At 45.9% G+C, this 15,330-nt stretch overlaps 1 protein-coding gene across 1 annotated transcript; it reads left to right on the forward strand.

The window, feature by feature from the left end:
• Window positions 1–948: 948 nt before the first annotated feature.
• LOC117900624 (homeobox protein goosecoid) lies at window positions 949–13,114 on the forward strand. The gene is made up of 3 exons (XM_034811053.1): window positions 949–1,917; window positions 2,549–2,928; window positions 12,674–13,114. Exons 1-3 carry the CDS (start codon window positions 1,236–1,238, stop codon window positions 12,944–12,946), a joined length of 1,335 nt encoding a protein of 444 aa, XP_034666944.1. The 5' UTR covers window positions 949–1,235; the 3' UTR covers window positions 12,947–13,114.
• The last annotated feature ends 2,216 nt before the right edge of the window (window positions 13,115–15,330 follow it).

Consider the following 15,330-nt stretch of genomic DNA (forward strand, 5'->3'; position numbering starts at 1 on the left):
CGCATAATGATGTTTATGTGTTGCCAAAAACATAAAAGCATTAATTTAGTCATTATCTTCTTAAGATATGCGCTATATCAGAGGGAGAGCAGCAGCAGCGGCAGCGACAGCGACAGAGCAGCGACGGCGGCGTTGACTCTACTCCCTCCACTGTCTACACTTCTCGTTCATTCTACTGATTTTCCACATTATCAAAGGCAACATTTTTATGCATCAAGCTGCGGCACCCTCACCACCCGCACCACCCACTCCAGGCAGGATGAGCAAACGGGATGGACACTGTATAGCCATCACACTCTACCGCACGCTCTCTCTCTCACTCTAGCGCACTTTTGATGGTCGCTGTGGAGGGCGGCCGCGGGGTCTGTCAGTGATGACTTTATCTGTATAAATAACTGTCAAAAGCAAAAAGCAAAAAAATAAGCGAGCAGAAAGAAAGAAAAGAAGAGCAAAAGAAATGATGAGCAGCGTGGGGGGGGGCTGCATGCGACAGCTGAGAATTATCTGCTCGCCAAGCGCCATCTTTTGCCCCCCCGCCGTATGTCAAGGCAACGGTAAACGGTGCTGTGCAGCAGCACAAACAACCACCACTAAAGCTAGAGCGAGAGAGAGAGAGAGGGAGAGGCGCGCGCTCTCTCATTTCAATATGGCACAACTCGTGTAGGCGTGGCCTGTGCTCTCTGCCACCATTGGCTGTGAATCGCTGGCTGCCTGAGAGACGACCGAAACGCACGAGTGTGCGTGCATGTTTGTGTCTGTGCACTGCTTGAGTGTGTGGCTGGCTGTCGTCGCGCGCAACGTCACAGACGACGACTCATAACGGTTTCGCACTTCGAGCGGAGAAGAAGGGTTCACAGAGCAGAGAGAATATTCGCATCCGCAATCCGCAGCAAAACAGATTTCGCGTGTCGCGTGTGTGTCCAGTGTGAAACAGTTCTTGTGTGAGCCCCCAGAAAGTGATTTTTGTGTGTAATTTTTGCTACTGCTCCGTGGTCGAGAAATCCATCAAAATTCTGTCCTCACTGTGGACCCCAGCGTCGGCTACGCAACTGGCGGGCGGCGCAAGCAACGGCGGAGCAGGCAGTGGCAGTGGCAGCAGCAGCACAGGCAGCGCCAGCACCATCATCGATCATCATCATCACTCAGTTGTGGCCTCCTCAAAGGCCAAGTTCAAGATCACCGTCGTGTCCACGCCCAGTCCCTCGCCACCGCCCACACCACCCTCACTCGGCGGGATGGTGGAAACGAATTCCCCGCCGGCGGGCTACACCCTCAAGCGGTGCCCCAGCGATCTGTCGGATGTGCAGCAGCCAGCGCGGCAGATCTCACGCTCCCCGGGGAATGTCAGCAGCAATGCCGCCTATCACCTGACCACCGCCATGCTCCTGAACTCCCAGCAGTGCGGTTACCTCGGCCAGCGGCTGCAATCGGTGCTACAGCAGCAGCACCAGAACCTACACCAAACGCAGTCCCAGTCGCAGACGCCATCCTCGGACGATGGCAGCCAGTCGGGCGTCACCATATTGGATGAGGAGCGAACGCGTGGCCTGCCAGTGGGCGCCACAGCGGCGTCTGCAGCGGCTGCCTCGCTCTTTACCATCGACAGCATTTTGGGCTCGCGCAGCGTCAATGCCCAGCAGCAGCAGCAGCAGGGCAGCTCCTCCTCACACTCCCACTCCAGCAGCAGCAACAACAACAATCACAGTGGGAGCAGTGGCAGCAATGGTCTGGGCTTGGGTCTCAAACGGAGCACCGAATCCCCCGCCTCACCCAATTCCAACTCAAGTTCGAGTGCCGCCGCCAGCCCGATACGACCGCAGCGGGTTCCTGCCATGCTGCAGCATCCTGGCCTGCATTTGGGGCACCTGGCGGCGGCGGCAGCAAGCGGTTTTGCGGCCTCGCCATCGGATTTTCTAGGTAAGCTTCCCATTTGAACTTAAACCCCCAACCTCCCGGCTGATTTGGCATTGATGCGGCTTCCGCTTGAGCCGTGGAAAAACACCTTAAGGGGGAAAAGCCACTCAGCCACTCAGAAAAAAGTCTACTCTGGGTGGGGGAGTCCTGCCTGAATGCCTGCTGAATCCTGAATGGCATTATTCATAATTAGGCAATGATCTGGAAAAGATGATTCCCGCATTCCGCATTCCGTGTGTCGGAGAGGATTTGCATCTGGGGGTGTGGCGTGGGAGCTGCGACTTATGTCGCTGCGAAGATCCTGCATCCTGCGTATGATTATTTTTATGCCTGAGTCTCTGGTAAATCATTCAAAGCTCTTCTGCTGCCCCCGCAGGACATGAATATTAAAAAATGGCTGGGAAACCTTTTTTTCCCCGGTGTTTTTTCATGGGAACCGGAAACGGAAGCCACACACCACAGACACACACACAGACACACGGGCAACATGGCCGCTTCGTTTCGTTATGCGCATTTTTAAGGATTGAAGAAGGATGCCCCGCTCCCATTACTCGCTTTTCTCACTTTTCCCCTGATTGTTTTTCCTGGAAAATAATGAATTTTTCGGAATTCTCCTTTGGCTTTTTTGTTGCAGTGGCATACCCCAATTTCTATCCAAATTACATGCATGCCGCAGCCGTTGCCCACGTTGCCGCCGCCCAGATGCAGGCGCATGTCAGTGGACACGGCGCTGCGGCCGCTGCTGCTGCCGCTGGCCTTGCCAGTCATGGCCATCACCCGCACCATCACTCACATCACTCGCACCCGCACCATTTGGGCCACCATCATGGGCAGCATCACCTCAGCCACTTGGGGCACGGGCCACCGCCCAAACGCAAGCGGCGGCATCGCACCATCTTCACGGAGGAGCAGCTGGAGCAACTGGAGGCCACGTTCGACAAGACACACTATCCGGATGTGGTGCTGCGCGAGCAACTGGCACTCAAAGTGGATCTCAAAGAGGAGCGTGTTGAGGTGAGTTTTTAAAGAATATTTTTGTGTCTCAAGTGGGGGAGTAGATAGAGAAAGTCTCCAAATAATGGATTCCCAGGAAATGTCCCGCAGAAAATTTGATATCTGAGGAAAGTATCAAAAACTAGCTTTTGAGGCTATTGAGGAAAGAAGTGTGAATTATGGATTCAAAAAATAAACTGCTTTAGGGAGCTAATAAGCGTCGATGGAGTTAGTGTACCATCAAGAATACATTTATTTCAGATATTTTAGTGATTATCTGAATAAATTTGTGGTAATGAAATTGTTTATAAACTAAGGAAGAAATCTATTCAATTTATTCTATATTCGGCAAATTTTAAGCACACAATCAGAACAGTTCCTAAAAAGGTTCGGTTTAAGCTTAAAAGAGTTTTTAGCAGCTATCTACAAAAATGTGGATCAAAGATGTTTTCTATAACTTTATTGATTCGTTCTGCAGTAGTTCTTCAGGATTCATTCCCTTGTGGATATGCTCTTTCCTGTGATATATCGGAAAAGACTTCTCTGCCTTATTCAATACTGCTTCCCTTTGGTTAAAGCACATCTCAAACCCCTTTTATCTTTTATAATTATTTTTTATCCACATTTCCCAGTCACTCTTAGTTCGTCCCTTGTAATTCTCAGATAATTCTGTATGTTTTCTCTTTAATTTTCCTTCCTGGTAATTCTGATGTCTTTCTATTAAAAAATCTATCAAATTTGAATAAAATTATTACGCATTTGTGATTTATCAAACGTTTTGCCAGTGCCTCTCCTTTCGTTCCTTCACTTCTGCTGCTTCTCATTGTCTGCCCTTTGTCCCATTCTCCAACCTATTCTCTCCCATTGACTCATTCTCTTGGCAGCTCCTCGCTGAGTCTCTGATTTCACGCTCATTTTAATTCCCCGCGTGAAACCAATTGAATGCTGCCTCTCCCTCTCCTCTTCTCTGTGAACATCTCTATCTCTCTGGTATATGTGTATCTCCCCTCGTGTATCAGCACTTCCCCTGTGAAATATTTTGTGTTTATTTAGTTGTCAGAAGGCGGCGGCGGGGCAACATTTGCGGGGCTTCCTGCCATGCCCAGGAAAACCAAAACAATGCTAAGGAATCACTTAATTTGGGTAATGGGACACAGAGAGAGCTGAGAGGAGGTCCTTACAGCAGGATAAACGCTGGACGTAGCCCTCCTCTGGGGTCGTGTTTTCTGAGGTTATGCCGTATCATTGCCAATGTAAATACCGCGGATTCTGTCGCTCTCTCTCTCGGAGGAGGAGGAAAAGCCTACCCCCGGGGGCATGCTTAGGCGGAACATCCCTTCGATTCGATTCTCTGCTGCATGTTGCTGCGGCAATTTGTGTGATTCAAAGTCCATTAGTGTCGAGGGTCGAGAGACGGGGGGGCGGAGGAAACCCAACAAAATAGCAAAACAAACAAAACGACGAAAAGTTGACAATTTAATTTGTAAGTAATTTTATGGGACCAGATAAACGTTAGAGCGAGACGCAGAGAACTCCTCCACCGATTTTGTCGCAGTTAATTTTCGTGTGGAAAAGTGTCTTTGATAAGGATTTATGCCGCTTCTCCCCGCACACACACACACACACACACTCTGTGTTGTTGCCCTGGAAATATGTTTGGTTGCGGGTCAAAATGTGTTTAATCTACGGAAAGGGTAGCCAGCCCTTCCTGCCCTCACCTGCGGGGGAAGGAACTCGTACAAGTGCGACATTTGTTGACATTTGCGTGTGCCTCAGCAGGGAAGGGGGAGACGGGCGTTGCCTGTTTAGACTTGAGCTTAAGACAACTTAGGCAACATTTACTAGCCCCCCCGCCCCTACAGCCCAAAAGGATAATGGATAATGAGCAGGAAAGTATATCCTGGGGACAAGTTGACACGACGAGTGCCATTAGGCGACAAATTTAACCCGCGGCAGCGCAGACACAGATTCCTAAGCGGATTAGGACGCAGGTTGTTGCTTAGAGAGAGTGCTGGCATGATGGTTGATAGAGCGGGAAGGGGGGGGGACTAGCATAGCTGCATGAGATTTCTCTCAACTAATTGAAATCGCTGGCAGCATAAAACTTGCTGCCTCATTGGGGCAGCGACTGTGGCAGGAGACTAATTAACATACAACACACAACAAAAGAGAGACTTCAAATCTGTCTCTGACAGTGGAGAAGCCAAACGAAAATCCATAACCAAATCTTGTGCTCAGTCATCGCCAACATCATCATCCTCATCATCATCTTTGTCATTGACTTAAGCAGCATAATCAACTTCAGAGATACAGCATCAGCAGCTCCACAGCTACCGCTCCTGCCACAACTTGTGGTGGCCAGCTACTGTTTAGCATATTTGCATGCCAAGTGTTGCCACTCGTAAAAAGAGTCTCTCTGCCACTGCCTCTCCATGCTCTCTCCACTGTACGCCCATGCTTTTGGGGTAGCGTCTCTCTAATACCCGAACCCAAGCGAGCCCCACCATAAGTGGCAATAATTATTGAAAATCTTGGCCAAGACAAACAAAGAGAAAACAGACAACAACAACAACAAAAAAACTATGCCTACCATATAAGGAAAATAAAGGGCTGATGATCAATTATGTCTGGTGGGATTTAACAGCTGAAAATCATATAACATGGGTAGTTTGATGGTTCAATTTGTGTTTATGTGCCATATTTTAATTAGGAAACTCTCCATACCAAGTTTCATCAATTTATCTCAACTGCAAGCCAAGTTGCGATGAACTATTTTTAGCTCAAATTAATTCCTTTAACAAACTCTCATCATAGGAGGATTACTGCTTATAAAATTTCATAAATAAAACTCCAGCCAAAACCAAGTTCCCATAAACTTCTGCCTGGACAGCCTTCACACAACGGGTTCCCAAGACAGCGACCAATCATCATCATTATCATCATAGCGGGCAGCAGCATTTAAATGATCTGCTTATTTTGACTTCATCATTTACAATTATTATTTTTATTTAGACACTCGAGATCGGTGGAGAGACCCTACCCAACGGACGAGTAAAACAGTAGCTCCCTACCACACACACACCCTCGCGCTCTCTCTCTCGCTCATTAACATACTCACTACACTCACACACTTTTGCCCATTCACGAGAGCAAACAAACGGGATTCCAATGCGAGCCGCAAACAAAAGCAATTTCCAGACAAGCTGCTGTCTCGCTTTGTCTTTGGCAGCGGTCGCGGCTGCTGTCTCACTCTCATTTAAATTGCGCTCTCATAGAAACAAAGTATGTTAGTGCAGGGTGAGGTTCGTGCACATGCTGCTTACCTAATTTGTTTGCATTTGCTTTCTTCTTTTTGAAGCTGCCTCTCTCTTGGTCATGCCTCACCTCCTACCTAGCATACCTTGCGCTCTTCTCTCCCACTCCCTCACTCCCTCTCTCATTTAATTTTGCTTATCGACGTCGTCGTCGTCTGTGGTGCGTGCAAGTCAAATACGCCTAATCCCGCAGCTCAAGTGATTGAGGTGATTCCGTTTTTCTGATCGGCTACTGCTTCGTCTACACCTCCACCCCCTCTATCCCTTCTTCTGCTTCTACGTCTTCTCAGACTCTGCCGAATCAACAGCAGAGGGAGGGAGGAAGAGCGAGACAGTGGCCGGCTTCAAGCGCTGGGCAAATATTTATCTTTGTTCGTCGCCAAGAAATTAGTAATCATCTCCCAGGCTTGGCATAATTTGTGCTGCCGCTGCTGCTGCTACTCTCTCGAGTCTCGCTCTCTGTCCTCTCTATAAATATTGATGTTTCCCTCTCCCGCTCAGCAAAGGGTCACAGCACACAAGTGCTGGAAAAAAGATGCAGCCAGCCCAAGAGAAGAATGTGCCCACTCATTGCGCCTCCACTCCACTTTTCTTCACATTTCTTTCCATTGTGAACTCTGATCTTTATTGTGTGGCCAGGACTGTAAAAGGTCTTGTCACCACTTCTCTCTCTCTATCCTTCTCTGTTTCGCTTTGACCCTTTTTAAGGATGAGATGATCTGTTTGCCGCTGCTTTTGATGTTGCACAATTGAGTGAGTGGTTTCAGGGCCACCTGCGTGGCAATTAACTAAAATATTATTATTCTCTCTCTCTCTTTAGACATAATAATAAACACGCCCCCGCAGTGAAACGGCAATGAGCTGGAATCAGCAGATTTTCGTTAATTTTTCCGAGAGTGAATTCTCTCTCCGTGCCCCAGGGTGCATGGCCCAGCAGGGGGGCTACATCCATCAGGCAGGAAACATGTGTTAAGGTCAGAGAAATCACCCACCACCCACTCATCCACTCAAACGCTGCCCACTTTTCTGCCCGCAAATCTCACACCCCCTCCCACGTCCCTTACTCTGATTGTGTGGCTGTTGTTGTTATAATTTTTCATAATTTTCCATTATTCAAACACTTGAGGATGTGCGGTTGAGGAGGGTTCTCTGCCCTCAACTCTCTGGGGGATACTTTTTCGCCCGCAAAGTGCGTTTCTTGCCCCTGGCAGGGGGTGGTGTGTGGTGCCGTGCCGTGCCGTGCCCTGCCGCCCCTGTTTGCTTTACAGTTTTGACTGTCGAAGCGTATAACCTTCGACAAATATTATCACTGGAAGAGAAAATTGCCCTCGAAGCTGCATAAATTTACGCCAAAAGAAAAACCTCACTTAGAGTGTGGACGTGGCGGAGGATAATCAGTGGGTGGGGTCGCAGGAACAGGTGCACCAAGGTAGCCTCTGGAACCCACTAAGCTCTTAAAAGGTCGAGAACATTTGGAGCGTGTCAGCGATTAGAAGCAACAAAATCTTACAAATTATTTACATTTTCTGTATTTTTTTGTTGAAAATTCATTAATGTTGATTGTTTTTCTTTGTGGAAATTCTGACATTTTGAGAGGTTTATTTTTGTGAGAGATTTTGTAAGAGTTTGATTCAAAGAGACAGTAAAAAATGCACTCACCCGTAGGGCAGAGGATGGACAGCTCTTTTGTATTATTTCACAATATTACTAAACACATTTAAATAAAAATAATTTGATATAACATAATTTACAACACAAAAAGGAATACACACACATTCGTCGCCATTTTCGCGAATTTTCTACGAAATCACGTGATCCAGCCGTGCGCTCTTTTTTTCTCGCTCTAAACAGCGGCGCGGCGTTTGCCGGCACCCGATGCGCACTTTTTGCCGAATTAACACAGTTGATTCTTTCCAACATTTTAATGATTCTATGCGATCTACGCATAGTTATTTACATATTTTAACTATTATACACTTTAAACACAAGAAAAAAAAAACGTTACGCCCTTTTTCTTATTTGCTCTCCACACCGACGTGGCGTTTGCCGCCACCCGAAGCGCACTTTCTGCCAAATTAACACTTTCGTTGCTTCTGCACAGCATTTCAATAATTATATGCATTCTACGCATAGATATTCACTTATTAATAATTAATACACATTTTAAACACAAGAAAAAAAAAGTTTACGCGCACTTTTGATGCAGACAATTGCCGCCGTTTCTGCCTTTTCCCCGCTTTTTTTTGGACTAACGCGTTCTTCTAATCCTTTATGCATGGGTGGTATTTTTTGATGCTTACGCTAACGCGATCGCTCTCTTTAGTATCTGCTGAAGAGAATCGCGGGTGTCTTGTGCAATTTTAAAGCTAAGAGAATTTACGTTGGGCATGAAATGCTCTTTTTCTCAGTAAGAGATGTGTGTAAGTGCAAACGTATGTAAGAGCAGCGGCGGTGGCAGTGCATGGATGCGCTGTGCTTTAATTAGTGCACATGCACTTAACCCTTCATTGGCACGCACTCCTGCTCACCGCTCCCCCCTTCACACCCCTGCTCCATTCCATTACTGCGACAAAGGCAAAGGGAATGTGCGTAACGAGCAATTTTCATGGCTGCGCGATTTTAATCCAACAACAGTCGCTGTGAGGATGGAGGGAGGGAGATGTGGATTGGTGGCAGGGCGAGCGCAGGAGGCGCCACTCTTTGGTTGGTGACGAAGTTTCCGACCGACTTGTGTTGCCAATTTTCACTAATTAGAGCCGTCGGACTGGCAAAAGGCAGCCGCCATTTTGTGTTGCCTTTAGCATCGTGTGGAAACGGGGGGAGCAGAGCCAAACACTCTTTGGTGCTCTCTCCCACACACTCGCTCTCCCTCACTCTCCTGCTTTTTCCCTCTCCATTTTGGCAGCTGTAATTTTTAGTATTTTTTGCCATTTGCAATATTTTTGGCTTTAGCGCTGGGGACATTTTGAGGCTAGAAAAACATACTGGAAAATTAGAAAGAGAGAGGGAGAGAGAGCGTGCAGCTGGTGCAGCTGCAGCGATTAACGAAGCGCAAAGTTATCATAGCATCATGCAACTCAGTAACTACATACTGCAAACCATGTGGAAGGCGGCAGGCAGGCCGGGCACCACATTGTTGCAACATTTCATGCCGGACTGCACCATTTTTGGGTTGTAATCCAACAGTCAGCAACCTGCACTGCTGACTCTTGCTGTCTCGCTTGCACGCTGGAATAACACAGGATGATGGATGGCCACCGTCTATCTCCTCTCTCTTGCTCTTCTCGTTTCTCTCTGTTAGCCCCCCACCGGTGGGTGCAAGCGTCTGGCCGAGGGACGAGCGTAAAGCGCTTTTGTAGTTAATTAAAAATCAACTGCCGTCGGTCTGTTTGTTCAATGGATTTCATGCACGTTTCCAATGTCTGTGGCACACACACACACACACAGTGCCCCATGCCCCACAACAGCAACCCACCCAAGCTTGCCACACGGTAGGATTTCCGGCCATATCAGCGATTTATGCGCTTTTGGATGAAAAATCTGTGGAAATATTTGCCGTGGCTCTGGCTCGGGCGCTGCCGCGGCTGTGACGTGTAACGGTGGCACACGCCTCCAAGGCGTGCCCCATGCATGCCAAGTCCCTGGCGCCATTTTGTTGCCCATCAATCAACCGCTGCCGCACCCCTCCCACACCGCACCGCTCTTGTCTCCATCTTTTTTCCGCCTTTGTTTATTTAATTTTCACCGAAAATTTTTCACTGCGATTTTTGGCACAGCAGCAGCAGCAGGCAGCCCGCCCCCGCACCGCAAAGGCGGCAAAAAACGCGCCCGAGGCCCGCTGGCAAAAATTGTTGTGCGTTAGTCAGATTTTAAACGGATGGAGAGGCACACACACACACACACTATACTCTCTTCTCCTGAGGGGGGGATCACCACTCTACGGTCGAGTGGGCGGCCGTATGTTGGCCGTACAAATTACGGGATTAGCAGTGAGAGCGAGCGCGTTTTTTGCCGCACACGCCAAAAAATCCCGCACCACCCCGCAAAACCGTACGTACCCCTTGGGGCATATAGTTCCACCGGATTAGGGTTCAATGCGGTTGGTTGGCTAACAATTTAATTAAAATGTGCAACTTTAATAATGCGAAAATCCCAGAAATGCAATCAACCAGATTGGGGGCGGCGAAAAACGCCCGCGCGGTTTTTTCCGCACAGGTTTTTTTGTTGCTTTTTTGCGTATTTTTAGATTTTATGGATTAAAATGGTTGCATAGCTAATTAGTAGGGGCATGTATACATACATACATAAGCATGTATTTGTGCATACATATGTGTGTGTGTGTTGACATAATTAAGCTGACTAAATCACAAATTCATTGGCTACAGGCGTAAAAACGCGCGCGTTTTCAGTGTGCGTTTTGTTATTTTAATAACTTAAGCTCATCAAATTATGAAAATTATGACAATAAATAACTAAAACACGCACAAAAGCATACAACAATTCAGAGAGTGGGTGGGGAGGCCTCTCAGTCTAATTAAATTAGAGTGGAAAATGGAAAAATGTGATATAAAATTTCCACTGACAGCTGCAACGAGGCGGAAACGGACATCTAACAAATGAGCGTTGATCAGAGCGCTGCCAACTGACTTCAAAGGTTGCCACGGTAATGGCATCATCGCCATTTTGTGGCACAAACCATTTCATCTCCGCCATCCTAAGCAAATAAGCCAGCCAGCCAGAGAGACAGAAGAGGGGCCCGGCTGCTGGTCCTTGGAACAGCTGCAGAAATTTACACAAATTTTATGCAAACTTAAATGAAAATGAGCTCAAGAGGGAATGGTTGTAGGAGGTGGAGGAGGAGTGTAGTTAAGTTAAGCGCCACAGACGCACTTCAGTGTCATTGGCCCTTGCCGCTTGCCTCTTGCCACATCCGTGTCCGGCTTTGCTGCTTTTCCGCTTCCTTTTCTTGTTATTTCAACAAATTCAGTCGATTTGCTGCATAAACATTTCCAAAACTTTTTCCCTGGAATGATAACATTGTTGGAAAATCAACTTCTCGTCGGAGCCGCCGCCTGCTAATTGTTCTAATTAAACTTTGGCCCTGGCGAGGAAAATTTTCGAGTTTTCGCTCCACAATATTCCGCAGTATTTATTCTACAAATAATCAACAAACAAACAGACAAATAAACAAATAGGGGTTGCAAAATGTTGCTACCATTGCATTCGGATTGGGCAAGCGGACAGAGAGCAACGAAAGAGAGGGAGGGTGGGGGAGGGAGAGAGAAGTCTCCGCCTACGGTTGGACGGGAAGTGAGTTTTGGGTGTCTCTGTGGGGGAGCTAATGACAAGATGATGATATGGCGCTGTCCACAAGGGTGATTACACAACACAGATACCATCCCCATCAACCTCATTCCCCACTCTCTTCCACTCTCTCTCTGCTGTCTCTCTCTTTTGGGTGGAAGTTAACCCCTAAGCCACTTCACGGCCGCCTTTTGTTTTAATTAACTAAGTAGCAGCAGGGCGGCAAATGGGTGTGAGGTGGGGCAGCGGAAAGTGTGGAGTGGAGCTGATGAGTGCTTGGGTTCAGGGTGTAGCGAAAGAAACACTCGCGGTGGGCTGTGGGTGTGGCCAAAGCCTAATTAAAATGCGCCCCAAAAAAGCAGCGAAAACCAGCAAAACGCGGAAACAAAAGACAAAGGAAAGGAAGGGTCTTCATGATAAGTGAAACACCCTTTCGTTATCAAGAAGAATTCAGTGGTATTTCTGCCCATTTGCTAACTTAAACGTGAAGGTAACTGGAGCTACTCCTCGAGGGTTTTTTATTCACAGAAACAGATATATTCCTTAAATGCTTACTCCAAAAAAAATCCATACATTATTCTGCAATTATTTCTTACCTAAAAATTACTTCTTTTGAAGAAAGAGTAGGCTTGCAATAGAGCTTGAAAAATGAGAAAGGAAGACCCATAGCACGCCCCATTTGCTACCCTAAATCTTTGAAAACTTTTTCTCCTCTCCCTGCCCAGTGCTTGACTTCTCCTCGCCCTCTCCGCACATTTTCTTTTTCCTTGCACACAATTAATTACAATTACAATAAGTCATCTAATTAAGCGCCAAAGAGGCAGCGAGTGAGGGTGGGCCGGGGTCTGGCTCTGGCCCTGGCAACTGTCCAAAGATAAAAAACCCGCTTCCAAGTGGAAGCCAAACAAGCGATGGAGAGCAAAAAATTACTTAAAATATTTATGGAAAAAGAATCAAAACAGAGCAGGAGAAAGGGAAAGGGAAGGGCGGGAGCATCGCAGAAATTACGAGCAAAACGGATGAAAGTGTTTTTGAAGCCCCGCCACAGTCAAAAGTAACCAAGGCAGCGAATCCACAGCCCACCCACTCCAACCACCCACTGAAATCCACCAACTAAATCCACGTTTTTCTCGCTCTCTCTCTTCCAGGTGTGGTTCAAGAATCGTCGGGCCAAGTGGCGCAAACAGAAGCGGGAGGAACAGGAGCGCCTACGCAAGCTGCAGGAGGAGCAATGTGGCAGCACCACCAACAATACCACGGGCAGTGGTGGCACCAACAACAGCAGCAGCACCACTGGATCACCGCCTGGTCCCAAGCAGCATCCGGGAGCGGAACATTACGCCGCACAAATGGTGCACATCAAGAGCGATCCCAATGGCTACAGCGATGCGGATGAGTCCTCCGATCTGGAGGTGGCCTAAGTCGGAGCATACCCTCACCCACTGTATATAGATAGTTATAGTTCTAAAATCTAGTAATTATTTTGCTAGTGCTTTTGTTTTGTACATAGAAAAATGTGAAGAATTTTTAAAGTATTTTTTGTTACTAAGTTCTTAAGCGGAAAAAGAGAAGAGGGAGAGTGAAAAGTGTTTGGATTGGAGTCTTAGCAAAGTATCATAAAATAAACGAGTATATAGTAAAATCTGTACAGTCACTATATAGAATATTATATATTAATAGATGTCTGAGTGCATAAGTGTGATCGGTGTTTAATGGAATGAATGGATTTTGTCGTAATTGTTTCCTGTGTCCTGTAATTGCAACTAAACATAAAAAAGTCTCTATAAAAAAGCAACACCTATGATAAATGATTAACGATTACGATATACATATATAAAGTAATCGAAAATGAAGCAAGTGTAATTCCTCCAACGATTAATTCTAATGTTAAACCTAACTTATTGAAAACACAACACACAAAACACATCCTAAAAGAAAGAAAAACCTTAAAATAAAACCCCAAAAAAACATCGCCAAAAAGTCAAAAGGAAAACGTTTGTTAAAGTTTACTTTCTGTGGGTTGTGGCACAAAACTTTCATCGATAAGTGGGAAGACCCAGCGAGAGGCTTTCACACCTGGCTGGGGTTTCAGTTGAGGGCATCCGAGGTAATAGGAGAATGGTCATCCTTCGATGGCTTCGCCTCCAATCAATTTGCAGACATGCAAAAACTCACACAAAGGAAATGGAAATGATAGAAGGATGGCAGACGGGCAGACGGGCAGCAGCAAAATTTTATTTGTATCTTTTGCATCTTCTCTTTTTGGGGGCTAATGGTTGCTGTATCTGCATGGCGTCTCTTGGCATTTGTTGGACATTTTCATTGTGGCATTTGAGAGCCAAATAAGAGATACAAAAATGTTGTACAGTGAGCGAAAAGTCAAGGAGAAACCTCTTGGAATCTCCTTTTGTTGGAAGAGTTTGAGAAGTGGAACGCTGAGGATCATCATTGGGGAGAAACGGAACGTACTCTTTGGAATCTACCGCATCTGGGGATCATCCAGGCCTCCAAATGGCATTTTTGTACCAATCACAGATAGAGGAAAATCTAACGAAGAATCAACCGAATATTTTCACGATTTATGAATCTTCAAAATACCATTCAACCATGCCTTTCTGTCAGTGCACTTCTCCGACCAGCTTGACTTGTTACAGCATCTGCTGCCCCATCCACAACCCTTTCTGCAAACGCAAAATTTCACTGACAAATTGTCCTGTTGCCAAATGCTTTGGACTCTCTGCTTTTTGCACTTGTTTTCACTCACTTTTTTTTCTGTTTTTTCTTTTTGGCAAAAGTTTTCAGCTTGTTATTTTCCTTTTGGCCATTGGAGTGGAGTACACAAGAGAGCTCCAGAGAGCGAACGACTCCACCAATCGATGGTCAAAAATTCAAATTCAAATTCAAATTTATTCTTTCGACTTGAGTCGAGGCTCTGGCTCTCCTTTCTCTCCTAGCTACAATAGCTCCTTCTTTTTGCCACCATTTTGTCGTTTTGGCCATTTGCCTTTTGTGCTCTGTCATTGTCATGTGTCTCCCTGTGTATTTGCATAGGCCTATGCCTACACATACCCTGCCCTTATTCCCTGCCTACTGATACGATCTCGAATTACTAGCCCGCAATCTGCAAACCCCGGGGATCGGGCCTAGGCCTAGTTGCTGCTGGTCCTCTGTTTGCGCTCCGTTAATAGTTCGTGTAAAAATCTACAAATATTTGCACTCTATTAATTTTTCTGATTTCTTTCCTCTTTTTTTTTGTGTTCCCATTCTCGTATTTCTTTTGTTTTTCTAGTGCACGCTTCGCATAATTTTTTCCTTTTTTTGTCGTCGTTCAACACGAAATTTAATATACACTTCCCCATCCATTTGACTCTTTGCCTTTGTTTTTCTCATATTTACACGCAGCACAAACAGAGCAAAAGTTATTCCCTCTCTCTCTCTCTTTATTTTTAAAATAAAAATTATACATTTAAGCGTTAGGTACAGTGTGGCACATAGTTGTAGAACATCGAAAATTGTGGGTGAGAAACGAAAAAAGCAATGGATTCTGACAATAATTGGAGATTTGTTGAATTCTTGATTATGTTTTGTATTAAGAATTTTTTTGTCATGCAATTTACATCGATTAACAAGGCAAATACTTATTTTGTTATTTACTATTTATTATTATTACTCAAATATAATCGATGGGTGTGAATTTTAGACTACTTATTCATTTCATTTATTTCACTATTAATTTTTGTTTTGTTGCATTTTCCTTTCAAGAACAATTTTGTATGGAACTGGAATATATTATATTTATCACTGG

This window comes from Drosophila subobscura, chromosome U (genome assembly GCF_008121235.1).
Source record: "Drosophila subobscura isolate 14011-0131.10 chromosome U, UCBerk_Dsub_1.0, whole genome shotgun sequence".
NCBI classification, from domain to species: Eukaryota; Metazoa; Arthropoda; class Insecta; order Diptera; family Drosophilidae; genus Drosophila; species Drosophila subobscura.

What these genes read in the sequence shown, in the direction of transcription:
- LOC117900624 (XM_034811053.1), top strand. Translation starts at nt 1,236, where the DNA reads ATGGTGGAAACGAATTCCCCGCCGGCGGGCTACACCCTCAAGCGGTGC. An exon ending in CTCGCCATCGGATTTTCTAG is followed by an intron (nt 1,918 to 2,548) that starts GTAAGCTTCCCA and finishes TTTTTGTTGCAG; the next exon opens with TGGCATACCCCAATTTCTAT. An exon ending in TCAAAGAGGAGCGTGTTGAG is followed by an intron (nt 2,929 to 12,673) that starts GTGAGTTTTTAA and finishes TCTCTCTTCCAG; the next exon opens with GTGTGGTTCAAGAATCGTCG.